The sequence below is a fragment of the Varanus komodoensis genome, unplaced genomic scaffold (genome assembly GCF_004798865.1).
Source record: "Varanus komodoensis strain SLA01 unplaced genomic scaffold, ASM479886v1 scaffold1, whole genome shotgun sequence".
Taxonomy (NCBI): domain Eukaryota; kingdom Metazoa; phylum Chordata; class Lepidosauria; order Squamata; family Varanidae; genus Varanus; species Varanus komodoensis.
The window spans coordinates 128,193,048-128,220,413 of record NW_025335268.1 but is presented as its reverse complement, the minus strand read 5'-3'; the positions used below and the strand labels follow the sequence as shown (position 1 = coordinate 128,220,413).

Here is a 27,366-nt window from a genome sequence, read left to right as displayed (position 1 = left end):
TTAAAAAAAAAAAAAAACCACAGAGAAAAGGAAATTATGCTGTGATTGGATGTCAACTTTACAGTCACTTGCAATGTTCCTGGAAGAGGCATCCCAAATTGATGGAAAGCTGGCACTTCTTCTCTCCCTCCCACCATTTCTTCTTTCAATGTTTCATAGCATCACTGGTGTGGTAGTGCTAGTCCCAATCCTGTAGCAGTAACATTGCAAATTCCTTCTGCAAGCTCCTGCACGTGCTGTAAAGCAGTGGCGTTCGGCTGCAGTTGGCCCTGTTCAAAGCCCACTTCTCAAAATATGCCATTGGCATAAAAATTGTTGAAGGTTCCAAAGCGCTGTTGCTGCATCGCTGTCAACAAACTGTGGCCATCATAGCCCTTGAGCAGGTGTCAAAAAGCAACTGTCTAGTTCCTGAAGTGTCATTAATGGACTGGCATAAAAAGGCCAGTATTAGTAATTCTCCCACCACCAAACTGTACTTTGCCCAGGTGTGAAGTGCCAAATCACAATTCTATTCATGAGGATGTTGATAAGTGTGTGTGTGTGTGTGTGTGTGTGTGTGTGTGTTTGCAGGGTGTGGGGAGTAGGTGAGCTGGGACCTTGAGCGAGGTTTTAGTCTGATTGGCAGGGTGATATTCCGAGGTTTCTGAGCTCATGTTTGTTTCTTGATGCCCACAGAATTGATGTGTTATATATGCAGCTTCCTTTTCATGAGAGCCGTCATTCTGATCCTATTTATACCAGTGGTCTCAGATCTGTATGGAGAAAAGCCCACAGAGGTTGAGATGGTATAAGATAACAGTACAAGGGATAGCAGCTCTGATGGCTTAACTCTCAAAACTGAGCAGTTACATGTAACTGTTCTACCTCTGTATTACATGTGGATTCCTAGAAAGTAGCCTGTTGTAAGTAGCCTTTCAGGCAGCAAAAATGAGCTCAAGCTTGCAAGTGTCCATTAGATGGTTATTTGTAAACTAAGCAAAAAGGGCTGTATTTTTTATTTGTGACATGCACGTGGGGAAATGCAAATGTTTTTGATCCCTGCTCCAGAGGTAGTGATGGAAGTGCTAGTTTTAATGTCTTAATTGATTGCTGGGCAAGGAGTAGGAAACACAAGAGCTGGTAAATAAGAAAACCTCTTTGCACACTCTTATTCCCTCTAAAAGCAAAGCCAAGTGCTAACAGAAATGGAACCAAAATTGGAGCCCCTGAAAAATGCAAAGGAGGTATGAAAACCTAAGGAGGCAAAAGAAAGAAAGGGAGGGGGGAGGGAGGGGAGCCCTATGAGAACTGAGCATGTTGAAAAAGAGAACTGGAAAACTGGAAGTAGAATTCTTTATATGAACTCCTTACAATACACAGAATCCTGGAGGAAGGCAGAATAGACAGGCTGAAGTCTTGAGCAAGAGAATGCTTAGTAGGAAGTGACGACATACTGAAAGTCTTTGTTACCAATCCTGTATTTCTTCATAGGTGTAAGTGCACACTTAAAAATACGAAGGCTGACTGCAACAAAGACATTTGCAGGCAAATTTATCATGCAGGTGCCCTCCTCTGAGGGTCATAGTTGGCGGTGATACATGGCAACAAGACTGGAATGGCTGCTTTGTGTCGTATGAAGCAAGCTGGCCCCTGTGGGTCTCAATTGATGGGGAAGGAACTAGCCCATTGACCCTCAGAAGACATTCATTCCTGGTTCATCATAGCAGGCCACAGTGAGCCTGGGGCTCATACCCTCCTTCTGCTCTTCCAGCACAGCCATTCAGCTTTGGCAGTTTTGCTTCAGAGCAAATATGGATTGTGCTGCTGGGTGCTCGAGTTAAGGGTTTGCATGCATTAGTTTTTCTGCCTCTGTTTTGTACTGCTCTTGCTAGTCCTGAGTGTACAGTAATATAGCATGTGCAAGCAGCCTACTAGGCTGTGCATGTTAACTTTGCAACCTGGGAAGAGCCTCTCTCCTCACCCTTTCTCTTCACCCTGTCAGTATCAGAGAGAGGGAACTTCAAAGAAAGAAAATAAGGTTCAAAGAAAGTAAGGACATTTCCTTAAGTGCATGAGGCATTGTGAAAGTGATAGATTTGCCTTTAGAGAACAAAAACACTTATTCTGGTGAGACAGAGAAGAGCTCATGGGAAGGTCAGAACAGGTCTCAGATGCAAGCAAGCAAGCGAAGAAACAAACCTTGGGCTTCAGCCTGAGTCTCTCTAATAAAGCATCTCAGAGAGTGGATTGAGGAGATATTCAGCTTCTCCCGGATGCTGAACAGAGGGCTGCTAGATGGGACAGATGGATCTTTGGCCTGACCAACTGCAAGGGAATTATATACATTCATGCATTCTTCTTTTTCTCTCTCTTTTTTAAAGTACTGTGGTTATATCTGTCCTTTAAACAGCTAATAATCAGTAATTAAATGCTAATTAATCCTTAGTGCTTACATAAGTGTAATTAACTAGTCATTAATAATTGTCAATATAGTGCACATACATGCAAGATGGGAGAAAGAGGCATCTGTAGGTATAACTTATCTTTCCTTGGGTCGTGCCAGATGTTTTGGAGTATACTATTCATCAACCTGTCCATTGCCATGGTGGCTGGGGCTAATAGGTGTTGTAGTCCAAACAGCCATGGGTCATCAGATTGGGGGAGGCTAACTAAACTTTTGCCAGTGGCTTTGACATGTATCTTCTGCTATCAAATGGTTTCAGATGTTGAGCAATGGTTTGACCAAGTGTTAATGAATCTTCAGCCAACAGACAAAGTGTACTTCAAGGTGAGCCTCCTGATTAATACGTAGTCCACTCCTCTTTGTGTTTTCCAGCCATAATGAAAGACAAAACACTTTTCTTCACCCAGTAACTGGTCAGATCCCAGAAGAAAACAACCAGTTTGACCTGCAAAGGTAAGTCTTCTCTACCATAGCTTTCCATTTTGAGCACAGAGTTCATGAAAAAGCAGAATGCAAGACATAGAAAAGTCAAGTGCTCAAACAGAAAGCAAATCGCTTTCCATTTATCCTAGAAATCCAGCTCATGGAAGAAAGGCAGGGATTTGCTGTAAAGCAATTTCTGGTGCATGTATAGGCATATTGACACAAAATAGATTCACCTCTTTTTGCAGCGGGCACAAAGAAGAGTCATTACTTTCAGTGAATTTTGAATACAGGCCAAAGTATGTGTATATATCCTATTGTGCATGAAGTAATATTATACATAAGAGGTAAAATAATTCCTTAGGACACTTTGTAATGTGCTTTTCTTCCCCTTTGCCTCTCATTCCCAGATCAGCATTGGACATGTCAAGCAAAGCAGGAAGCAAGCGGCCGGCAGCAGTTAACAGTGAATCATCCAATCACACCATGGTTTCAGAGGTACCTCAAGAACGACCAAATGGAAGGGTATGCTTAGTACAGCAGTGTGACTTTGCATGGAGGGCTTGATTCTTTTCCACTCTGTATGACTACGTTTTGCTATGCCCAAGTTATCTGCTCCTCAAAGTTCCCCATCTATAAATTGGTGACTACAATCTTGAATCCCCATTATACAACATTGTGTGAAATAGGAAAAGATACATGATGACAGCTGAAAATAAACATCAGAAAACAAACAGGCTGCTTTGCCTGTTCATGGAAATATTGCTGGCAGTGGAACTTCTTATCTTAAATGGTGAATATGGCCCAATGGGAGAGACATTGATTTAAATGCATCATCACCAAGGGTCAGTTTGGTTCTCCTCAGCACTGTACCCAAGCCAATGGCCTGGCCTGATTCACACACAACTGTAACCTAGAATTTGTAGCTCAATTGCTCCCATTTAGATCTTCCTGCACTCCACATCTGAACCCAGAAGTTTGGCTGGTCTTCCTCATGACAAGTTAGAGGTGGAACCCAAGAATGAACACTGAGTTCCACTCTGGCTTTTCAGGGGAGAGAAGCCATAGTTACAGGTTCAGGTGTCACTGTAGACAACCCTGGAACAGAAGATCTAAACAACCCACAAGAGAGCTTCTCTGGGTTGTTTAGCAGGAGGAACCATGTGGAATTGATCAAACATGAACTAGCATGCCAGCTAATTCATGATAGTCCAGGGTTTTTTTTAAAAAAAATTGGCTTACTGTTACCTGCAAATTGGCCCTATGTTTGCTTGTGCTGTTTCTTCTGGAACTGACTACATTTTCTCAGGGATTTGTGAAGGGAATCTGTGCACTCCATTGCATCCACTGCTGTTTCTTTTGGGAGACTGTTCAGTAGTCTGTCCTCTCCAAAGCTTTCTGTTTTCTTTCTCAAAGGCCTCACGCTCCTCCAGGAAGGGGATTGCTTTTGGGAAGCGTTCCAATTCCATGAAGAGGAACCCCAGTGCTGCAGTGGCTAAGAGTGGCTGGCTCTTCAAGCAGGTGTGTAGCCCAGCTCCCATTCTGTGCCCCTTCCTCACAAGCTGCTTCTCCTTTCCCTCCAGTATCACAGCTGAACCTGCTTTTCTCTGGACAGCCAAGAATGGGCTTCTTGCAGAACCTTGCTCTTCTATTTCTACCACATGGCTTTCCTTGGGGCATTACAAAGTTTGCTGTCGAGTATGCAATCATCCATCCATCCATCCCTTTTCCCATAATGAACTCCATGTAAAATCTACAGATGGACTGTCTGACATACATTCAGCCTGGACTTTTGTCTTCCAGTCCCTCCTCCTTCCCTCCCCGCCCCGCACACAGATATCATATCATTTCAAAGACCTTCCGAATTTGTTCTTCTGTCATATCCTGCTTGGAAGTCCCCTAAAAAAATCCATGGCTCTATTACTTCTTCTGAGTTTGGTACCATTCACGCTTTCTCCTTCTGGGAAGTTTTGGGAACATTGGCACCTATCTATTATATGTAGTGTTGCGCATATCGTATGACATTTGCTTGCTTTCATTGTCTGCTTGCAGGCTAGCTCTGGAGTGAAGCAATGGAATAAGCGCTGGTTTGTACTGGTGGATCGCTGCCTCTTTTATTACAAAGGTATGTAGCAGCAGCAAGGTCTGAAAACACTACATAATGCTGAAGATGTTTAGGATTCCCTCCAGTTGGCAAAAATGCTTTCCAAGCAGCACCTAGAAGGCGTGACTTTATTCTAGGGGAGTGCAGCTGGAGCCTGTCCTCCTCTTTATGCCTGGGTCTTTCCCAGTGGAACTGAGCTACATTTTTTCCTGGTATGATGTATCATGTAATATCCCTATCCTTATGCAATGGAAGGAGGCAGAGCTAAGCCAGCTGTTGGGGAACTCACCATTGCTACTAGGGGACCTGACAGTCTCTTTTTGTATACATAGTAGTGGTGTGCTGGAGATGGTAGACACAGAGCCGTTGAAGAAGCAGAAGGAAAAAATAGAATGCCAAGACATTTGAAATGGCATGGATAGGCATGAAAGCAACTTTCAGCCAGAAACCAGGATCACCAGTGAAATTGGTGGCAGATTCAGGCCAGATCAAAGGAAGTAGTGCCTCATGGAGCACTGAGTTAAACCATGAACTTTGCAACTGCAGTATACAGTGATGTCTACCAGCTTGGTTGGCTTAAACCTGTTACACATATCCATGGAGGTTAAGGGTATCAGCCATCAATGGCTGCTTATTACCACCAGTATCAGAGGTGATATGCCTCTGAATAATGCCAGTTGCTGGGGAGCTCAAGTGGGGGAGTGCCAGGGAAACAGATTGCTGAACTAGATAGGTGGACCTTTGGTCTGACCCACCACAGCTTTCCTTAAGTTCTCATGAGATGCCTTGTAGTGATGTGATGGGGTACCAGTGTTATATCTGTGAGACAGGGAAAAGGCATGTCATGTCCCATTAATCTGTTCTCAGCTAAAAAGTTTACCAACAAGGGTGGCTACGACTTGAGTGCTGAGAAGGTCATGGAGACAGAAGCACAATGCAATGGCATTCCACAGGGCATTTTTCTCTCTCCCACTGACTTCTCTTTCCAAAAGATGGCCCATTTGCTCACAAAATCTCAACACAAAACCAATTTCTGCTGGGATTTCATCACCTCTATTGAGTTGTTGGAGGTTCTGTTTTTAAAGAATTGGTGCTTAAAGGTAATTTGCATCTCAATTAAGACTCCATTTTATAATACTCTGAGAGAGCCCTACACAGGGCATATTAATATTTCTGGTACTGCAATAGCATTTTGCAGCATGAGGCAGAAAATGAGTGTTACTGGCCATTCCTCCCTCTTTTCCCCCCTGTCTCTCTCACACACAACACACACGCACACACTAGAGACCTCCTGTCAGCTGTGCTTCCCTCTGAAAAGGTTTGTGTCAGTTTGGGGATTCTGGGAATTGCAGTCCAGTGCATCTAGAGGGCATCAGGTTGGGGAAAGCTGACACACAGGATGGGGCTTCCAGTCATTGGGGTGTGGCATAATATAGTCCTCAGAGGTCTGAAAAATATCCAATGAGAATTCAGCATTTTCGCAAGCTCCACATCAGCCAGGGGCCAATCCCTTTGCCTTTCTGTGTTCCCTGCTGCCAGCAACTCCAGCATATGGGCAATCTTGATATTAATGGATTCCTTGCAACCTTTGGTTCCCAAAGACCTGCAGTCGGAGCCTCCTCAGCGGCAGGGAATCTCAAAGGGACCAGGGATGAATAATTAACTAGCCAGTATTGTGAGCTGCCGATGTAATTGATAGGTGTGCAAGTGGCTGTGAGAGGCTGCCAGTCTGAGACAGAGCGAATAACAGGTCCAGATGCATCAAGGAGGGGAGCCCTTTTCCACAGGTAGAGAGATGTGAAGGTGCAGCGTTCTGTCCTGGTCAGGGCAACTGTTGCCACCTTTTATTTTGGCAGTAGCAGAGTCATGCCACACTCCTAGGTTGATTTTTACTCTGCAGTGGAGATGAAACGGCACATTTGTGTACGATCCTCCCCCTTTACAACACCTCTGTTAGCTGACAGAAGGAGAAGCCTACTCATTCCACCCCACCAATTCTTCCACCTTCCTTCAAGCAGATGAGAAGGAGGAAAGCATCTTGGGCAGCATCCCACTTCTCAGCTTTCGCGTCGCAGCAGTCCAGCCGTCAGATAACATCAGCAGGAAATATACCTTTAAGGTCAGTATATGGCTGAGTAGGTGCTCAGAGAGGTGTCCTTTGACATGCGGCTAGAGGTGTGATTGAAAGTTCTGATCCCATCTGGTAGGACCAGAACTAGGTCTTAGGATGATAGCACTTCTCTGAAAGCATATGTCTTTGAATGTTGTTATTAAAGGAGGGCGGGTTTCTGGAGGCTTTGAAGACTGCCAACACTTAAGGCTGTACTGAACTGTTATAACCATTGTTGACTTGAATGGTCAACCTCCAGCCCATAGAGGTCCCCATTCATGGACTTTGCCCATTCGCCTTTCCTCCCCAAGCCCTTCCTTTGGCCTGGAGATGGCATACCAGGGACTTATGGAAAGGCAGGGAGAGTAATCCCTATGCTGATCACAGGTTTCTGGAGACAGTGGACAGGTCTGATGACCAAGGTTAAGGCTCTACTGAAAGTCTAAAGCCACTGCTTACTTTAGGCCAAAGGGAGCCTGGATTTCCCTATTGTAAGACCTCTTCCACAAGGGTTGTTTTCAAGGTGTATATTCATTTGTTGCTTTAGCACTGGAAAATATGTATCATCAGGAATTATCAGGGCAACATAAAAATACTTTCCCAGTGAGAGTTGACTACTTTGTTGAGGAGGTGGAGCATGGCTCCTGGGCATTTGACACTGAACATCAGGAAATCCTGCAGGTGTCCAAAAAAGTAACATGTCTAGGACTAGGGTAGGTTCTCTAGACAGACAAACATGGAATCTAGGCAGGATGAAAATGGGAGCAAATGAGACAATAAGCCTGGGACTAAGAGGAGTTTTCATGCCTGCCCTATGCCACTCTTGCCTTATCTTGGACCTCAGATAGGAGAAGGGAAGGGGTTAAAACAACTGTTGTCCTTCTTCCCTCCCACTCTCTCTGTCCCTCTGTCTCTCTCTGCAACCAGAAAGCCCTCCAGCTGATTCTCTTTGGCTTGTGCCTGGCTGCTTCAAAATGGCTATCTACAGGCCTGGCGGGAAACTGCCCCCCCACCCGCATCACACCCAGTCGTCCTGAAGACAAGAGCAATGTAGTAACTGCAGCAACAGGGCACTGCTTTCCACAGCCCCCCCCCCCCCCCCCCGGCTGGCCTTGGTTTTGGTACTGCTGCTGAGGCAGCCAGAGCATTGATACATCCTGTGCCTGGCAAACCTTTGCCTGGTTGCTGGCCAAGATGGGTTACCATGGCGGGGCCTGCAACCAGGTCTAAGCTCCATCATGGACAACAGCCTAATATCTATATGGGCAGGAATCAGAATGCAGCAAAACTGTACTGAGGTGGACTGTACCAATCCTGCGGCAATTGCAGATTTCTCATTTGAATGTTCCTTTATGTGCAATGCAGCCTGCAAGTGGAAAGTTAACACATTAGGACTGATCCTGACATTCCCATTGGTTTTGGACTTAGAAAGAATCCCCATGCCCAGCAGTGTTAGAAAACAGTCCTCCAGCAGCAGCCTCAAAGTGGTACTGAAGTCCAGGAATGTGTATGAACTAGTTCTACAATACTGCCAGGGATGGAACAGACAAAGCTCACGTACAAAGTGAAGCATAAGCAAAGTGCAGACGTCTGGAAGCTTCTGGGAGCACCTGATGTAAAGCCTGCCTAGATTTGCAAAAGGTCAAGTTCAGATAAAACAGTGAGCAACAGGTGGGCCGAGACACTGGAATAATCACAGCTGCAGGTGTTTGGCTAAAGGATCCTACACTGATATCTTAATGAAATAAGAACACAGAGAGAATATCTGGAATCCCTTTCTTGAGAGTTGTTATTAAGAATGCCAATTGTCTTTATGTAAACTACTCAATTATTTTTGTTCTTTCTCTAATATGAAGCAACTCAGTAACACCTCTTTTTCTTTTCATTGCCAAAGTTTTTGTTTGCTTGCTTTAGTTCTAGCAATGTTGTAACATTTTGTCAATCTTCATCCTGTATAGTGAAAGGACTGAAGTTGCTATCTTTTATCCACTTATCTGGCAGTAAGGGCCATCGAATTCAGTGGGATTTATTTCTAAGTAGACATGCAGAAATTGTAAGAAAAAACACTGCGAACCTGAAAGTACCGAGTTCAAATCGTGCTTCAGCCATGAATTCACCTCAGTGGCCTTAGGCAAACCACGTTCTCTCAAGACTCAGTTTGTCATCTGCAGTATAGAGATGATAAGTCTTGACCTACTTTCCAGATTGTTGTAAATGTATGCTGAAATGCACATAAAGTGCACAGAATTGTTCTTATTACCGTTGATAAGGATAGTGACACTGATAATGACATTTTAGTGGAAGAAGGTATCTTTGAGATCATCTAGTCCAACCCACTGCTGAATGTAGGATTTGCTATACAGCTCCTGCTATATAGCTCCTCTGACAAATCCAGAGTGCGCTTAACCTCCAGTGCAGGAACACTCACTACCTCCTGAGATACCCACCTTCCACTGTCAAACAGCTCTTACCATTAGGAAATTTCTCCTATGGTTTAGCCAAGATCTGCTTTTCTCCATTGTCCAGGAGGAGGAAAATGGATTTACCCCTAAATGATCAGGTTTGTCATTTGGATGTACTCTTGCCACTACAGGCATTTGTGAACTCGGAAACTGCTCTGTGCCTCTATCAGCCAGGGCTGATATTCCCATTACATCCTTATCTGGGCAAGGATAGAACAGCTACAGTTATCCATGCTCTGGTTACCTCTCAGCTGGTTTATTGCAATGCATTATATGTGGAGCTGCTTTTGAAAATGGTCCAGAAACTTCAGGTGGTCCAAGATAGGGCAGCAAGATATAGTTAACAAAGACCAGGCAGAGTAATCATACTAGGTCGGTTGGTTCGTTCGTTCGTTCGTTCTTTCTTTCTTTCTTTTAGGAAGCTTCTCTGCCGCCCCATTCACCGAAGCCTCGGGGCGGCTCACAACAATAAATAAATAATCATAATATAAAAACAATATAATTTGAGACGACCTGGCCAGAGATATAAAATAAATAAATAATATTAACAATTAAAATGATGTTGAAATAAAAAGGTCTTTGCCTGCTTTCCATCTGTTGGATGTTAGACAATTTCTAGGCCTGTTTGAAAGTTAACATTCAAAGCCCTAAAAGGCTTGGGTTCAGACTATCTGAAGGATCACTTCCTTATGTACCTGCCCAAATCCTAAGTTCATCCTCAGCTGTCCTTGTCTGAGAGCCTCTCCCAAAGGAAGTGAGGTGGGTGGCTACTAAGAAGAGGTCCTTTTCTGCTGTGGCATTCCAGTTGTGGAATGATCTTTCCAGGGAGGCTTGCCTGGCAGCTACATTGAGGTCTTTCTGGTGACAGTCTTTCAGTCTCTGTTGCTTTTAATCCTTTGCTGCAATTTAAAGTAATACTACTACTATGTTTTACTACTTTGGCGTTCAGTTTTATATATAGTATTAAACTTCTAAATTGTATGTTCTGTTGTATACCTGATGGCCTTCCAACTCTACTATTCTATGATTTTGCAGTTTTAATTGTGCACTGCTGAGAGAGTTATTAGTTATCACAGAAATGTAGTACATGCATACATACCCCCCTGGCAGCATTTCTGATCCAACCTCATTCTGAAGCTCCTTGTAATGCAGGTTCAGGGAAGCTGGAAGAACCACCATCCATTTCTTCTGTGGCACTGGCAATCTGCATTAGGGAACGTTGCGGCTGCTGCAACAGCAGCAGATTTGACTTTCTTACATTCTTTCCACGAGGTCCCTGCAGAGCTGCTGGGAGAGCTGTTCGCGCTTTTGGCGCTGAAGTCTTGCAGAGGAGGGAGGATTGGCCCAAAGGGAGAAGCACGACAGCTAAAGTGCATTAATTCTGGATCCTTTGCCGCAGTCCCTCAAGCTTGCTGAAGGGACTTTGAAGCTGCTTCTGAGCGTCATCCTCTAAGGAAAAGCATGTCTTGTTGACTGATATATTTACTGGAGAGGCTGTGTACAAGCCATAAAATGTTAAGAGCCACAGGGGCACCTCAGCTTCCCATTGATCAAGAAAGCTGATCCTGTAATGATCCTTGGGAAGATGGCCAGATAAAAGATTGGAGATAAGATGGGAGTGTTAGCACATTTGTTGGGAGCTGCACTGTATATCTGTGGGGGTGGGGAGCCCTTTGCTTCCTTGTTAAAAACTTAAACTTGTTTTGTGGCCTTTTGCAAATGTGATTTCATTTTCCAGGTTTTTTTAAAGGAACATTGTGGCAGAGTTTTGTTGGGTGCTGGGGAAAGCATCTTTTGCTGAGTGCGCCACTTTTCCTCCTGTTCCCTTTTAAAAGGCTAACACAAGGGCTCATATAGCACAACAGGTAATGTTGATCTTAGGAAGTATGTAGATTGTTAAAAAAATTATGTTCAACATAGCTTGCAGGGCATGGGGAAGAGAATATGAAAACATTTCTCTGTTATTAAAAACAAAGTCATATTATGTCTCAAGCTTTCTTCTTTTCCTCCTCCTCCTCCTCCTCCTCCTCCAGCATAACCTTTTGTGTCACTGTTCACTTCAGTAGATGAATCTGATGAAATGGATAGTGTGCATTACTCTTTAAGGTGCCACTTAACTACCTTTCTGGAAATTGGTCAGATATTAGTTTGTCTGCCAGTCTGTCTATCTATCCATCTATCATCACATGTGTTTCTTGCTGTTCTTATGAGGTATTCAGGGTATCATGCATTATTAGTCTGAAAGGTGGTGGGTTTGCATAGTTCTGGGTTTGAACCCAGAAATTCATGGCACAAGTACAACACTGTAACTTCTACCTGACAAAGATTCAATTTCATACTTTCTAGCTAATGTTGTTGTTGTGTTCCATCAAGTTGTCCCCTACATATGGCAACCCAATGGATGAAAGCCCTCCAAAATGTCCTGTCCTTGGCAGCCCTGCTTGGCTCTCGTAAATTCAAGCCTGTTGCCTCCTTTGTGAAATCAATCCATCTCAACATTGGTCTTCCTCTTCTTCTGTCTTTGACTTTCCCTGTCATGCTAGTCTTCTTCAATTAATCTCGCCTTCTCATAATGTGGCCAGAGAATGAAAACTTCAAGGAAAGTTTTGTTTCCAAGAAAAGTTCTAGCTGAATTTGATCTAGGACCCACTTGTTTACCTTTCTGTCCGCCCAAGATATTTGCAAAGCTCTCCTCCACCATGTTGTTTAAAATCTGTCTGCTACTCTCCAACTTTCTATCCAATAGTTGGCTGTTGTTGTTGTTGTTGTTGTTGTTAGTCACGAAGTTGTGTCCGACCCATTGCAACCCCATGGACAACACTCCTCCATGCCTTCCTGTCCTCCAGCATCTCCCGGAGTCCACCTAAGCTCACACCAACTGCCTCAGTGACTCCATCCAGCCACCTCATCCTCTGCCATCCCCTTCTTCTTTTGCCGTCAATTGTGCCCAGCATCAGGCTCTTCTCCAGTGAGTCCTTCCTTCTCATTAGGTGGCCAAAGTATTTGAGTTTCACTCTCAGTATCTGGCCTTCTAAAGAGCAGTCAGGGTTGACCTCTAGGACTGACCAGTTTGATCGCCTTGCGGTCCAAGGGACTCGCAGGAGTCTCCTCCAGCACCACAATTCAAAGGCCTCAATCCTTTGGCGCTCAGCCTTCCTTATGGTCCAACTTCCACAGCCATACATTGCAACTGGGAAAACCATAGCCTTGACTATATGCACTTTTGTTAGCAGGGTGATGTCTCTGCTTTTTAGTATGCTGTCTAGATTTGCCATAGCTTTCCTCCCCAGGAGCAAGCGTCTTTTAATTTCTTGGCTGCAGTCCCCATCTGCAGTGATCTTAGAGCCCAGGAAAAAGAAATCTGTCCCTACCTCCATTTCTTCCCCATCTATTTGGCAGGAAGTGAGAGGACCAGATGCCATGATCTTAGTTTTCTTAATGTTGGGTTTCAAGCCAACTTTTGCACTCTCCTCCTTCACCTGCATCAAGAGGCTCTTTAGTTCCTCTTCACTTTCTGCCATGAGAGTGGTATCATCTGCATATCTGAGGTTGTTGATATTTCTCCCAGGAATCTTAATTCCAACTGGTGATTCAACTAGCCCCCCCTTTCTCATGATGTGCTCTGCATATAAGTTAAATAGGCAGGGAGACAGTATACAGCCTTGCCAAACTCCTTTCTCAATTTTGAACCAATCAGTGGTTCCATGTCCAGTTCTCACTGTTGCTTCTTGACCCGCATATATGTTTCTCAAGAGACAAATAAGATGGTCTGGTACTCCCATCTCTTTAAGAACTTGCCACAATTTGTTGTGATCCACACAATCAAAGGCTTTAGCATAGTCAATGAAGCAGAAGTAGATGTTTTTCTGGAACTCCCTAGCTTTCTCCATGATCCAGCGTATGTTGGCAATTTGATCTCTAGTTCCTCTCCCTCTTCGAAATCCTGCCTGTACTTCTGGTAGTTCTCGGTCCACATACTGCTGGAGCCTAGCTTGTAGGATTTTGAGCATAACTTTGCTAGCATGTGAAATGAGTGCAATGGTGCGGTAGTTTGAACATTCTTTGGCATTGCCCATCTTTGGGATTGGAATGTAAACTGACCTTTTCCAATCCTGTGGCCACTGTTGAGTTTTCCAAATTTGCTGACATATTGAGTGTAGCACTTTTACTGCATCGTCTTTTAGGATTTTGAATAGCTCAGCTGGAATACTGTCGCCTCCACTAGCTTTGTTGTTGCTCAGACTTCCTAAGGCCCATTTGACTTCACATTCCAGGATGTCTGGCTCGAGGTCAGTGACCACCCCATCATGGTTATCAGGGACGTTAAGCTCTTTCTTGTATAGTTCTTCTGTGTAATCTTGCCACCTCTTCTTAATCTCTTCTGCCTCTGTTACGTCCCTGCCATTTTGGTCCTTTATCATGCCCATCTTTGCATAAAACGTTCCCTTCATATCTCCAATTTTCTTGAAGAGATCTCTGGTCCTCCCTATCTATTGTTTTCTTCTGTTTCTTTGCACTGTTCATTTAAGAAGGCATTCTTATCTCTTCTAGCTATTCTCTGGAATTCTGCATTCATTTGTTTGTATCTTTCTCTTTCTCCCTTGCCTTTCACTTCCCTTCTTTCCTCACCTATTTGTAAAGCTTCCTCAGACAGCCATTTTGCTTTCTTGCGTTTCTTTTTCTTTGGGATGGTTTTAGTTGCTGCCTCTTGTACAATGTTGCGAACCTCCGTCCATAGTTCTTCAGGCACTCTGTCTATCAGATCTAATTCCTTAAATCTATTTGTCACCTCTACTGTATATTCATCAGGGATATGATTTAGGTCATACCTGAGTGACCTAATGCTTTTCCCTACTTTCTTCAACTTAAACCTAAATTTTGCAACCAGAAGCTCATGATCTGAGCTGCATCAGCTCCTGGTCTAGTTTTTACTGACTATATAAAGCTTTTCCATCTTTGGCTGCACAGCACATAGTCAATCTGATTTCTGTGTTGACCGTCTGGTGATGTCCATGTGTAGAGTCGTCGCTTGGGTTGTTGGAAAAGAGTGTTTGCTATGACCATCATATTCTCTTGACAAAATTCTACCAGCCTGTGCTCTGCTTCATTTTGTACTCCAAGGCCAAACTTGCCTGTTATTCTGGTTATCTTTTGGCTTCCTACTTTAGCATTCCAATCCCCCATGATGATAAGGACATCATTTTTTGGAGTTAATTGTAGAAGGTGTTGTAGGCCTTCATAGAACCAGTCAACGTCAGCCTCTTCAGCACCAGTGGTTGGGGCATAGACTTGGACTATTGTGATGTTGAATGGTTTGCCTTGGATTCGAACTGAGATCATTCTGTCATTTTGGAGATGGTATCCCAGTACTGCTTTTCCTACTCTTTTATTGACTATGAAGGCTACTGCATTTCTTCTGAGGGATTCTTGCCCGCAGTAGTATACCTGATGGTCATCTGAATTAAATTCACCCATTCCTGTCCATTTTAGTTCACTGATTCCTAAGATGTCGATGTTCAGTCTTGTCATCTCTTGTTTGACCACATCCAGCTTGCCTTGATTCATGGATCTTACATTCCAGGTTCCTATGGAGTATAGATCTTTGCAGCATCGGATTCTCCTTTCACCACCAGATACATTGGCAACTGAGTGTCCTTTCGGCTTTGACCCAGTCACTTCATTCTTTCTGGCGCTACCAGTACTAGCCCTCTGCTCTTCCCCAGTAGCACATTGGACACCTTGCGACCTGAGGGACTCATCTTCCGGCGTCATATCTTTTTGCCTTTTGGTACTGTCCATGGGGTTTTCATGGCAAAGATACTGGAGTGGGTTGCCATTTCCTTCTCCAGTGGATCACGTTTTGTCAGAGCTCTCTGCTATGACCTGTCCATCTTGGGTGACCCTGCACAGCATAGCTCATAGCTTCATTGAGCTACACAAGCCCCTTCGCCACGACAAGGCAGTGATCCATGAAGGAGATAGTTGGCTGTACTTTGCCATTAAAGTCCTCCGACTGAGTGCCTCTCCCAGTACAAACCTACCTATATACTACATTTCTCATCTGACGTGCTCTTCTAAATGCCTCCTTTGAAGGAGACTTAAAGGATGACAAGAAAGAGAGCTTCTGAGTGGCATCACCCAAGTATTCAATACTTACTGCAGTGAAGCTCACCTGGCCTTAATATTGTCACCTTTCTGGGACCAGGTTAATGTTCCTCTGCTCACAGGCATTTAACAAGCTATGATAAATCCTTAAATAGGATTATTGTTTATTTAAAACTGTTATATTTTTATACATAACTAGTTATGTATTGTTGTTATATTGTATTTTAAGGATTTTAATCTTCATAAACCAGCCAAATAGTTTCGGTTGTTAAATGGTATAGAAATGCAATAAATGAAATGAAATACAGGAAATCTAAGGAGAAGCACTGATTTCCTATGTAATGGTGATCATTTCCTGACTAGTTTGGATTCTTCATTCTTTAAATAAAAAGAAATACTGACAGCAAATTTAGGAAATCTAGCACCACTAGAGAACTGTCCCATTGGCAGTGCTATAATTAGGCTGCATTAATGTATAGGAGGCTTCTCTTTTCTCTCTCCTCCTTTGACTAGTTTTATTGATTGATTGATTGATTGATTGATTTATATCCTGCCTTTTTCCTACAAAGGCTCAAGGCAGCTTACATCATTCTCCTCCTCCATCTTATCCCCACAACAACAACCCTGTGAGGTAGGTTGGGCTGAGAGTCTGTGACTGGCCCAAAGTCACCCAGTTGGCTTCATGGCTGAGCGGGGACTAGAACCCAGATCATCTGAGTCCCAGTCCCATGCTCTTAACCACTACACCACACTGGCTCTCTCAGTTTCAAGTTGAGTATTAAAGAAAGGCAATAAATTGTAATTTTCTTAGCACATAATTACTTTCTACTTGTCAAATTTCCATGGTGCAAGGGGTGTGACAGTAAAGGAGTAGGAAACTAAGCTGTGAAATGTAAACACCAGGCCACTGCAGAAATATGGGGTGAAGGTAAACTGCCTGGATTTCTCCTGCAAGAACAAACAGCCTTTCGCTCCTGTGAGTGCCAGAGAAGGAAGACATTTGTACATGTAGCAACACACCATCACTATTCACCAAATCTCCTTATCTTTTCTTGTGCAATTTAACACAGTCTCCTTCACATCCTCCTCAGAAAATCAAACCTTGCTGGCTGGGTGTGGAGGCCTGTAGGCCATCACAATTCCATCTCTTAGTTTGATACAGGAAATCCAGAACTAGAATTTCTACATCCCTACCTCTGAATGTGAGGCAGGTACCACTGTTGTGCTTCTGGTGCCTCTCAAAACATCTTCATTTCTTGAGGTCTTTTTGGATACCCAACCACTGTTTCTATGTTTTAATACAGTGTTTTATTCTTTCACTTTTTAATCTATTTATTCTGTTAAGTTGTTGTACACCACCACTGGCTGTCCAGCAGATGAGTGAAAGTCAATAATAAGTGAACAATTTATCACAGATCTTCAGATTTCATGACACTCTTACAGCCTAGACCTATGCTGTCTTCTATACGGTCACAGACCACAAGGCTGAGCAGTGGGAATGGGCAATTGTCTCTTGTACCAAGAAAGCAGCAACTTTCTGTCCTGGTGCATCAGATGCGGTAGAAAGTCACAAGATGCTTTGCAAGAGGACAGAAAAAGAGGAGAAGTCGTTCATGACAGGCTGTGGGTATGGCTGCAACCTTGTTCCCCCCAACTGCATTGGTGTGGATTCTTACAGCCTTCCTCAGTTGTGTGCCCCCAAAAATGTGTTTGCCCACTTCTTTCATTATTCTCACTTGGGGATGATGGAAATTGTAGACAAAGCATCTGGAGGGTACCAGGTTGGAGAAGACAGGGCTGTTATGACTTACTTTCCTGCCCTTACTTTCCTGCAATAGAATACCAACAGGAGGTTGAGGGAGGTCTGTGTATTGGTATGAAAGCGAATTGGAGGTGTCAGTTTGTGTATGTGAAAATGTTTAAAGATTGGCTTCAAACGTACCTGTCACTCTAGGTTCTCTCGATGGTCATCCCACTTTCCCCCAGAAACTCACCATTTGTTAGTTTCCCAGCCTTTGTGCAGTTTTTCTCCATTCAGAAAGGCTGACATGCTTTTTCTAAGGAATTTAAGCTGAAGGAGTTTAAGCCATGCTATGCTGGTATTTTTAGGCCGCATTGCTTTTCTGAAATTGAACTGAAAAAAGGTTTTCTACCCTTAGACAGAGAAATCCAAGCACACATTTAACATATCATCTTGTTTAGCCATATATAAATAAATCACACGAGTATAAGTAGACAAAATTATTCTTTTCTCTATAATTATAAAGATATTGGAAATATCTTTATTATAAAGAAATAAATATATATTATTATCTTTGGATAATATATAGAGTCAATGTATTTGGATGTCTATCATTGTAGAGTCCGATGTATTTAGACATCAATGTATTTGGATGGAATGTGCAAACTAACACATTCTATCCCCTTTTTGAATGAGGGATATGAAGAGCTGCCTGATCCAGGGATGGGGGCAACTTGTGTTTTGGCCTACATCTTCCATCAGACCCACAGGCGTAACCCATGGAATGATGAAAGCCTTAGGCCAAAGCATCTGGAAGGACACAAAGTTGCCCACCCCAAAGCTAAATGATGCAACTGGATAAAGCATATTTTTAAAGGTCCAGAAGATTGAAAGGTGATGAGGGAGAGATTGGGGCAATATATATTCCAGTCAGGGACACCTGACATCTCATCTTTCCTAGGCAAAACAAAACTTAGCACACCCAATAATGTAAATTATGTGTGCGTGCACAAATTCACAAGTTATATTCTTACATTACTTCTTTTGTAGGCATCCCTCATGTTGTACACATTCCATTCTATTATAGTGCCTTCTGATTCCTAAAATGGCATCAAAATTTATTCAAGTGTCTCAGGCCTGTGCTATATTGCATTTGTACCTATTCTAATCATGATAAAGGCAGTGAAAAATAAGTGTTTCGAGGAGGAGAATACTTTAATAACTGAAGAAAATGAATGCATATGTTTTATGTATGAATCTTCTTGTCTGCAATATCGTGTGGGGTGGGCAGATGGGGAATAGGAAAGAATATTTGGATCTGGTGAAACATAGAAACTGAGTGAGTCAGAAGGGGTCTCCTGGGCCATCTAGTCTGACCCTCTGCTCCTGCCAGCTCTTTTCATGACAACGGTGGGCAATGGTGATGCACAGTGGCTCCAAGAGAAACTTTTGTGAACTCTGAAGCCTGCTTCTGTGGACATCTTGCCTGTCTTTTGTTTAGATATGTACACAGGGACATGGTGCTTCTCTGTCAAGAAGCCTGTGCTTGCCTTCTGGATAGCTTCACTGGTGTCCCTGGTGTGGGATGGACTGTCATATGCTAAACTCATAGGGCAAGGATCAGTTTGGAGCATGGGTGGGCAGAAGATAGATTTCCAGATGTTTTCGCCTTCAGCTCCCAGAAGCCCCTCCCATGGTCAGTGTTCCCAATATCTGGAGATCTGTCCACCTGTGGTTAGAATACAAACATCTTTCTGAACTGAGGTTTGGTAAAAGATGCTTTGATTATTCCAGAGAAGAAGGTGTTTGGTTCAAACTAATTGGTCATCTATTCTGGAAGTTGCCTTTCAGAAGCCAGTGTTAACACTCCACCCTAAAGTAAAAGTATCCTTTTTAATTACTTGTCATAGACCAGAAGAACACTTTAGGGAAGGGAATCTTACAGCTGGACCATAAACATGCTTATAGAATACATTCTGCAGGGTTCTGTGGAACTTAATATGAAGTACATATGCATTGGATTTCAGCCTTATACATAGAAGCTCAAAGCCCTCCTTGATCAAGAAGAGAGTGCCAGGTTTTATAGATTTCTCCAGACCCAGGCTGTGAGTAAGCAAGAAGATAAAAGAATCATGTCTTGCTGCTTCTTTATTATGTCCCATTGCTGATTAAGAAGGACAATTCTACTCAGCTGGGCTTAGAAGAAAACTGATCATTGACCTTGCCATTTCGATGGTACTGAAACGCTACACCTAGGCAGCATTGCTCTTTCATTCATCCCTCTTCCATATAGAGATACTGTTTATAGCCTGTGGGTGCAGTCCTTGCTTAACCACTTTTCCCTGGTATATCAGGAATGCTGGCTTTGGGCTCTTCCATAAATTGAGATGCAAAGGAATGGTTTCTCCAAATTTCTCAAGGATTATTTTAAGGTCAGACCCAACATGATCCTTCCCTTTTAAGATCATAAAACACTGAGCATGTGGCTAGTTCTACTCCAGCTCCCCTTCCACAGGGACCAGCTTTGCTCCTGCTACGCTTCACCTGCCTGATTATCCTACCCATCGGATTGCTAGTTGGGTGTGGCTGACCTGTTCTCTGTCTTCCCTCTTTTTCCGCGTGAGGATCCTCCGGAGAGGAGATCTCTTCTGATAACCCGCCTGCAATGCCACCACCCAGGCACCAGATAGGTAGTATTTTCCTTCCATTTCCAGATGCATGCATGCAAGAAAGGAAAAATCAAGATTGGATGGGTACAAACGGTCCTGCATGCTTTATTCACCTCCAATCATTCCCAAAAGTGGGGTGGGGAAATCTTAGATCTTCTTGTCTGTGTGATTTTTTAAAAAATCTAGAAATTCCTAAGTCTTGGAGACTGGTGGGAATACAAAGGTATGTATATTTAACCCAATGGAGATGGGGATTGTTTAAACATCTTACATGCCTCACATGCATAGACAGTATGCCTTGCTTACAGCCAAAATAAATGTCTTAATCCTTGATTTACGTTGAAGATATTGATCCTGCTCAACAAAATGTCAACCAGAGGCATCTTACAAGGGCAACTTATAAGCACTTGCTGGGCTGATGAATAACAACTGATCACAGCTGAAAACTAATGCATATAAATAAACAAATGAATAAACAATGTCATGCATTTTCTTCTGCATAATATTTGAATAACAACAACAACAGTAATGGAGAAGGAGATTTTGTTTAGTTCTTTTTTGAATGATAGGGAAAGAACAAATTGAGACAAAGGCATAAAACAAGGAAATTGTGAGCAAAACTGGATGTTGGTATAATGAAATTGCAATTATAATGAGAGAGAGAGAGAAGAAAAGGCATCAGTTATACAAACATTCTGCATGAATAGAGAGATCAATAAAATTTGAGCACAGCAAAGCCAGAAATAAGTAGATCTGGATTGGAAAAGAAGCTGAAAATATCAAAAGTCACCCCCCCACACACACACAAGAGGGTTTTGTAATCTCAGGGAAACCCCAGCACTGAAACATTCTGAATGCATGCAAACATAATCAGTGCTTATTTAGCTACATGATCCAAAACTATGCTTTTACAAACTGGGAAAAATAGCTGGAAATTAGAGTAGGCAGGCTTGTACATACTAGTTATGATGCTAGAGGAAAAAGACACAATTTCTTCTATGATCCCTGATAAGCAAATGCTCCAGCAACTAACTGATGCAATCTCTGTGTTCCTTTCTGCCTTCCCTCCTGCCTCCTTTACAGGTGACGGTGTGCTGGATGGAAGAGCCAACTGGGAATAACAAGAAGTCGCTCTCTTCCCAGGCCGAGCATGCGGGCATTCGGACTTACTTCTTCAGTGCTGAGAACAGCGAGGAGCAGGAGTCCTGGATTCAAGCCATGGGCGAGGCGGCACGGGTGCAAATCCCACCAACTCAGAGGTCAGTTCTTCGGTGGGAATGTAGACATGGGATGTATCACAGAACTGTGGGTCATCATCTGGGAGGTGCAAATTGGTATAGTCTGTGGCTTTTTTGAGCATGGGAGCAGACTGGAACTTGTTGTTTCCTTTGGACTGAGATAAAATCAAGCAGGCTGTGGTAAGAAGGGGTGGTCACTCCCTAGTTATTCTGGAAATTAGATGTGGAAATCAGGCTTCTGCTTTGTCACAGAGTATTTCCATCTGTCCACTGGCATAATGTTTTATATGAAATCTTTGGAATGGGTGTTCAACCTCAGGCCCAGTAGACCCCCAGAATGCCAGGACCCTTCCAGTAGCCATACCCACTTCCCCCAACATCTGGTGGTTTGGTGGTTCCCAGCTTTTGCATGGTTCCCCTCTCTCACACACACCCTACTAAACAATTGAAATACCTTTCCTAAGGCTTTGTGACTGGCAGAAAGAGCTTGAAATTAAAATACGTTGGGTGGGTGGTTTTCCGTTTTCTTTTTTGTAGGTTGGCCCAACCCTCTTCGCCTCCAGCCTCAGGCTCCTCTGGAATGTTGCCCAGAGAGTGTCTGTGAAGTGTTAGGAGGTCCTCGGTGTGAAATAGGTTCAACTCCCCTGCCTTATATACTTTGAGGCCAAATTATTATTTAAAATAATGGTCCAGGATCTCACAGAGCAGTTTTGAAGCTACCTAAAACAGGTGTTCTTCAAAAGGCTATAATAAATGTCCTTTCAGTGAGATGTGAGGAAACATAGTTTGGAGGCCTTTAAATGACTGGAAAATGATGGCTTATTGGGAGGGTGTAATGGCCAGTGATTCAAGTGACTTCCCCCAACCTGGTGCCCTCCAAGTGCTCTGGATTGCAATTTCCATCCTTCCCAGCCAGAAGTCCAACACATCTGGAGGACAATAGATCAGAAAAAACTGATTTAAGAGGTCTTAGCAGACCCACAAGGTCAGCAGTTGTGCTTGTAAGAGACTGACCAGAATGCACAGTTGTCCAGAAAGTGTTCTGTGGTGTGTGCTAAAACAGGACCTGGTCTACTCATGACCTTTTCTATTTCTCTGCTATCCTCAGGCACGAGAAGACTGATTCCGAGAACATTCCTCCAGGCAAGAACCAGCAACATCACCACCTCCGCAGTGTTCCAGCCAAGGAGACCGTGAAAGCAGAGCCAGAAGCAAAGACTAGAGGAGAAGGTGATGGGCGCGGCTCTGAGAAGATTGAACGGAAACCTGAGCGAGGCGAGAGCAAGAAGGAGCCACTGGTGAAGGCCAATGGCGTTGTGAGCCAAGAAATGCCCTCTGAACCAGGAAGCCCTTATCCTGAAGCCTCTCATGTGCCAGCTGGGGTAGAGAGAGCCACTCAGCCAAATGGCTGGCAATACCCATCTCCCAGCAGGCCTGGCAGCATGGCATTCCCGCAACATGATGGCGAGACTGCTGTGCCTCGTCGGAGCTTTGCCCCTCGCACCAATCCTGAGAAGATGGCCCAGAGAAAGAGCTCCATGACACAACTGCAGCAGTGGGTGAACCTGCGCCGTGGGGCTCTGCCTCCTGAAGATCTCCACAGGTGAGGAAGTTGAACACTTGGCTATAGCTTCTCTAAGGGTTTAAATACAAGAGGATGGTAAGGAATTCCACCAAAGAGGAAGAGACAGATAACTGCAGGCTAGTTTTAGGGGAGGAATAGGCAGCCATCTGGGCCCACAAATTCATTTAGAAAATCTGAGGAAATCTCCTGGAAGCAACCATTAAATGGCTGCTGTGGTGGGTATGGCTACTCATCCTGTACAAATAACCACCCAGAGACACTCATGGGAAATTAAGGCGGCAGCAACAGGGTCCCACTTTGATGCAGTCTTGGCTGTTGCAAAGATTTATTATTACTATTATTATTATTATTATTATTAAAAATTGGGAAGGGTAGGATGTCTCAGTAGGCATCAGGAAGGTGTCTGGGAGCACATCAGTGCCCAGACTGTGAAACTCCTTTTAGCCCTCATTAATAATAGTAATAATTCAAAATACCAGCAAACATTTTATTTGGTGAAGAAAATATCATACCATGTCTCTATCAGAACCATTGATATGTAGGGTTGGAGGACAGAAGGTAGCACTAAGACCAGTTAAAGACTACAATCCATACTAGGCTTACGCTGCCTGTGGATTTTGATACAGGAGCAGGAATGAGTAGTGTGTTCCACCAATGTCCAGCTGGTACTAGTAGGAGGTAAAAGCACTGGGCAAAATGAACCAGAACCATCTCTGAGAAATTTAGGATTTACATTTCTCCTTCTCCTTTTCTTTGGGGTTCCAGCCCCACCAGGTTCTACCCAGTGTCCCGAAGAGTCCCTGACTACTATCCCCACTACTCCCCGCAGTACTCTGAGGACTACCAATACTATCCTCCAGGTGTGCGTCCGGACAGCATCTGCTCCATGCCTGCATATGAGCGGGTGAGTCCTCAGTGGGCTGTGGACGACAAGCGGCATTCCTTCCGCAACAGCGGCTCCTACCAACTGCGGGAGTGGAAGGAGCAGCCTGGCTATGCCAGACCGGAGGTCCCTGTTTGGATCCCAGGACCCACCCGGCAGCCAGTGTACTACGATGAAATGGATGCCGCTTCCGGCTCCCTGCGCAGGATGTCACTCCAGCCTCGCTCCCGGTCAGTCCCCCGTTCACCAAGCCAAGGTTCCTACAACAGAGCCAGAATGTACTCCCCTGTCAGGTCACCGAGCGCCCGCTTCGAACGAGTGCCTCCGCGGAGCGAGGAGATATATGCCGAGCCGACAGCGTACATGATGAGGCGATCGGTCAGCTCGCCAAAGGTAACCCTTCACTGCAGCTCCACCCCTTCCTTCAATGCTTCTTGCTGCTCTTCAGGAGAAAGCCAGTGGGATGCCATAGCTGCAGATGGGGGAATTCCAGTGACCTAATCAGTATGTGTGTGTGTGTGTGTGCGCGTGCATGCACGCACACACTGCATGTAGTGACTAAGGGACACTGATCCAGATGAATAACTGCAGGCGAGGGAAAATGCTTTAGGCCAGCACTCACCATTGTGGTGTCTGCTGGATGTTTCAGACTACAACTCTCAGCATTCACAACCATTGCCCATGCTGGCTGGAGGTTATGGGAGTTGCATTCCAAAACATCTGGAGAATACCACCTGGTTTGGGAGAATGCACTACAACATGCTGGAGTTGGGTTGACTAACTGGTCCAAGAGAGGCAGTTATGAGCTACAACAGGGTGGACACTTTATGGCTCTCCAGATGTTTTGGTTACAATTCCCATGGTTCCCCATTATTGGCTAGGATGGCTAGGACTTGGGAGTTGTAGACCAAAATATCTGGAGGGCTGCAAAGTGCCTACCCATGGCTAGAATAAGAGAAAATAATGCGGGGTGGAGCAAAAGTTCCTTTCATTTTAAAATGGTTTATATTTAAGGAGTTCTTACAATTTTATGCAGAGTGTTCCTGATGTATAGGGTAAGCCACCTTGGAAGACCATGGTCTTGAAAAAGAGCAAAGAAATATATGAAATAAATAAATAAATTTCAAAAATGGGGCTTAGACCAGCACTTAAGTCAGATAAATCAGGGATCGGACTGTTCACTCAGAACTAAAGAAATGTCAGTCTGCACTTGATGAAACATAGACGATTTTCTATGCCCCAGGAATTGAAATGAAGGGAAATAGTCAATGCATCTCTCTCAAATTCACCACAAAGTTAAAGGGATGCATAGATCTCAAGAGGAGTACAGGGGATGCATGTAAAAATTGCATGGAACTGGCATGTTAGCTGTGCAGGAAGCATGGCATTTCCTGGGGTTGCTGGCATGAAACTTTAAAACATTAGAGTGGGTCTGTAATGAGCATGATCTATAGAGCAATATTAGAAGTTATCAGGAGAACTGAGAGCAGAGGCAACCCAGGAAGTGAGTGGCATTAAAGCTTGCAAGGGCAAGACCCTGCGGGTATCTTATCACAGGTATGCAGAACCTCAGGCCAGGGGGCCAGGTCTGGCCTTCTGATCTTTCCCCAGGGTCTACACCCCAGGATCATATCCTGACTTTTGTGGTGTTCCCTCTTCCCATTCCCCTATTACCTAAGGCTTAGCTACCAGCAGTAAGAGATTTCAGCTACAATATGCTGGTATTGGGAGGGGGGTGTTTTTTGGTATTTTGGCCCCACCCCTTTCACATTCCAATTCTGAAATGTGGTCTCTGAGAGCTTTTCCAAACTGAATCTGGCCCTCGAGGTGAAAGAGGTTCTGCACACCTGACCTAGTAGAAATATGCTTAGTTTCAGCTTGTAGGACCAACCCATCTTTCTCAAGAGCATCTTTGTCATGTATCCAGGCTGGAACCCCTTGATCTCCTGTAACTGACTCATCCATCACTACTTTATTGAATGATTTCTGGGCAATTCCTTTACATGTTGTTTCCATTGGTTTGTTGTTAGTCATGTTCTGTATAATAGCAAAAGTACATGGGAGCTGCATTCACCTGGTGATCTAACCATTTCATGCCTATGGTTTCTTCTCTTTCCTCAGTATGATTACCTGGGTGATAGGAGGCCTGTCCCCGCAGGAATGTTCCCTTTCAACTATCCAGCATCCCCTACAGTCCACGACAAAATGGTATGTCCCACTGGCATCCCAGCATTCCAGTAGAGCTCTGTATGTTTCCTTCCCAAGGCTGAGATTTAATTTAGTGATGGGATAAAGGAGGTTATAATGAGAAGGACAGTTGCATACTGAGCACTGCAGAACTGCCTTGTTGCAATAAGATTCTCTAGCATGTTTAATCAAGTGGTATATGTTGGCTATAGGAGTCCAGCCTGGATAGTTAATGAACTGTAATGATACGAATTCACAATTTTTATTATGAGCTTGTTCTGTTGAAAGGGGTTGATTAAATAGAGGGAACTGATTAAATAGATGCTGTCTGGGCTAAGAGAAAGGAGGAGGAACTAAGTCTGTGCTTTACAGGGAAGGAAAAGCAGCTCTGTTTATACCCCCAGTCCCATTTGTATATTCAGTGTTGGGCTAAGGGGTCAGTACTTCAGGGGCATCCAGAAGGAGTAGCATGTGTGCAGAAGGTGGTATGAAATGGGACCCCCCTGGGACTCAGTTACATAGTTGTTTGAGTTTTCTCCCTCAAAGAAAGTGGAAGAACTACAGCCAGGACCTGCAGTCCACTCTGCGGTTTGTCCGTGTGATCATGAGGAAGATTCCACTGGGGCTCATCTATCAGGCTAGTGCAGAATATGAACTGTGGGGTGCCTGTTGTTACAGACCTAAGGCAGACATTTCCCTTTAGTTCAGCATTTGTCCTTCCGTGTAGGTTGAACCCTAAATAAAGCGCCATTTTGTTCTCCCTACCCCAGAGATGGACCACTTGGTGGACTTCAGGTGTTATTGGACTGCAACTCTCATCAGCCCTAGCCAGCAGAACCAATTGGGAGCAATGATGGGAGCTGCAGTCCAGCAACCTCTGAAGATCCTTATCTGCTCCTGCCCTAAGCCAACTTTCCCCAGTCTGCTGCCTCTAGATGTGTTGGACAACCATGCCCATAACTCTCAACCAGCATGGCTATCTCCTGCCCTGAACAAATACTTATGGAAAAGGTTTGTTTGGCAGCAAGTGACTTTTATCTCCAGCAGAGCTTTGCCAACCAAAGGACACCCTTGGACACTTGACTGTCCAACAAGAAGAAAAGGGGGAAAGTCAAAACTGGAGGACTGTTTCTACTGCCAGACTTTGTAACCTCCTAGCACAGTTCTAGAATACTGGAGTGCGATTAAAAGAATCAGGGGGGCAACGGGTGAGATTGGAAAGAACATGTATAGAAACATCTATCATTGGCTGTAGTTTCTTCCTTTGCTGTTTCTGCTCACTCGTTCTACTTCTCTCTTTGTTTGGTTATTTCACTGCGGGGGAGCATCCGTGTGGTGGGGGCAGAAACCACAGGGAGTGGGAATCTGCCCAGTGAAACGGCCAACTTCATTTGCTCCATGCCAAGGTCCTTGACC

The 27,366-nt window shown here is 44.1% G+C and overlaps 1 protein-coding gene across 12 annotated transcripts in view; it reads left to right on the top strand.

The window, feature by feature from the left end:
- The window catches only part of PLEKHA6 (pleckstrin homology domain containing A6), a 203,664-nt gene that overhangs the window by 131,353 nt on the left and 44,945 nt on the right, over positions 1-27,366 (top strand). For 7 of the 12 annotated variants that reach the window (XM_044445554.1, XM_044445546.1, XM_044445558.1 and 4 more), the window contains 9 exons: positions 2,816-2,896; positions 3,277-3,391; positions 4,283-4,387; positions 4,919-4,991; positions 6,989-7,089; positions 21,141-21,316; positions 22,404-22,898; positions 23,646-24,156; positions 25,885-25,971. In XM_044445554.1, coding sequence (XP_044301489.1) covers positions 3,290-3,391; positions 4,283-4,387; positions 4,919-4,991; positions 6,989-7,089; positions 21,141-21,316; positions 22,404-22,898; positions 23,646-24,156; positions 25,885-25,971 — 1,650 coding nt within the window. In that variant the 5' untranslated portion in view covers positions 2,816-2,896; positions 3,277-3,289. Of the gene's footprint in view, positions 1-1,163; positions 1,224-2,815; positions 2,897-3,276; positions 3,392-4,282; positions 4,388-4,918; positions 4,992-6,988; positions 7,090-16,288; positions 20,079-21,140; positions 21,317-22,403; positions 22,899-23,645; positions 24,157-25,884; positions 25,972-27,366 lie in introns of those variants that run through there. The other 5 variants (XM_044445576.1, XM_044445505.1, XM_044445538.1 and 2 more) reach the window with 4 other exon arrangements.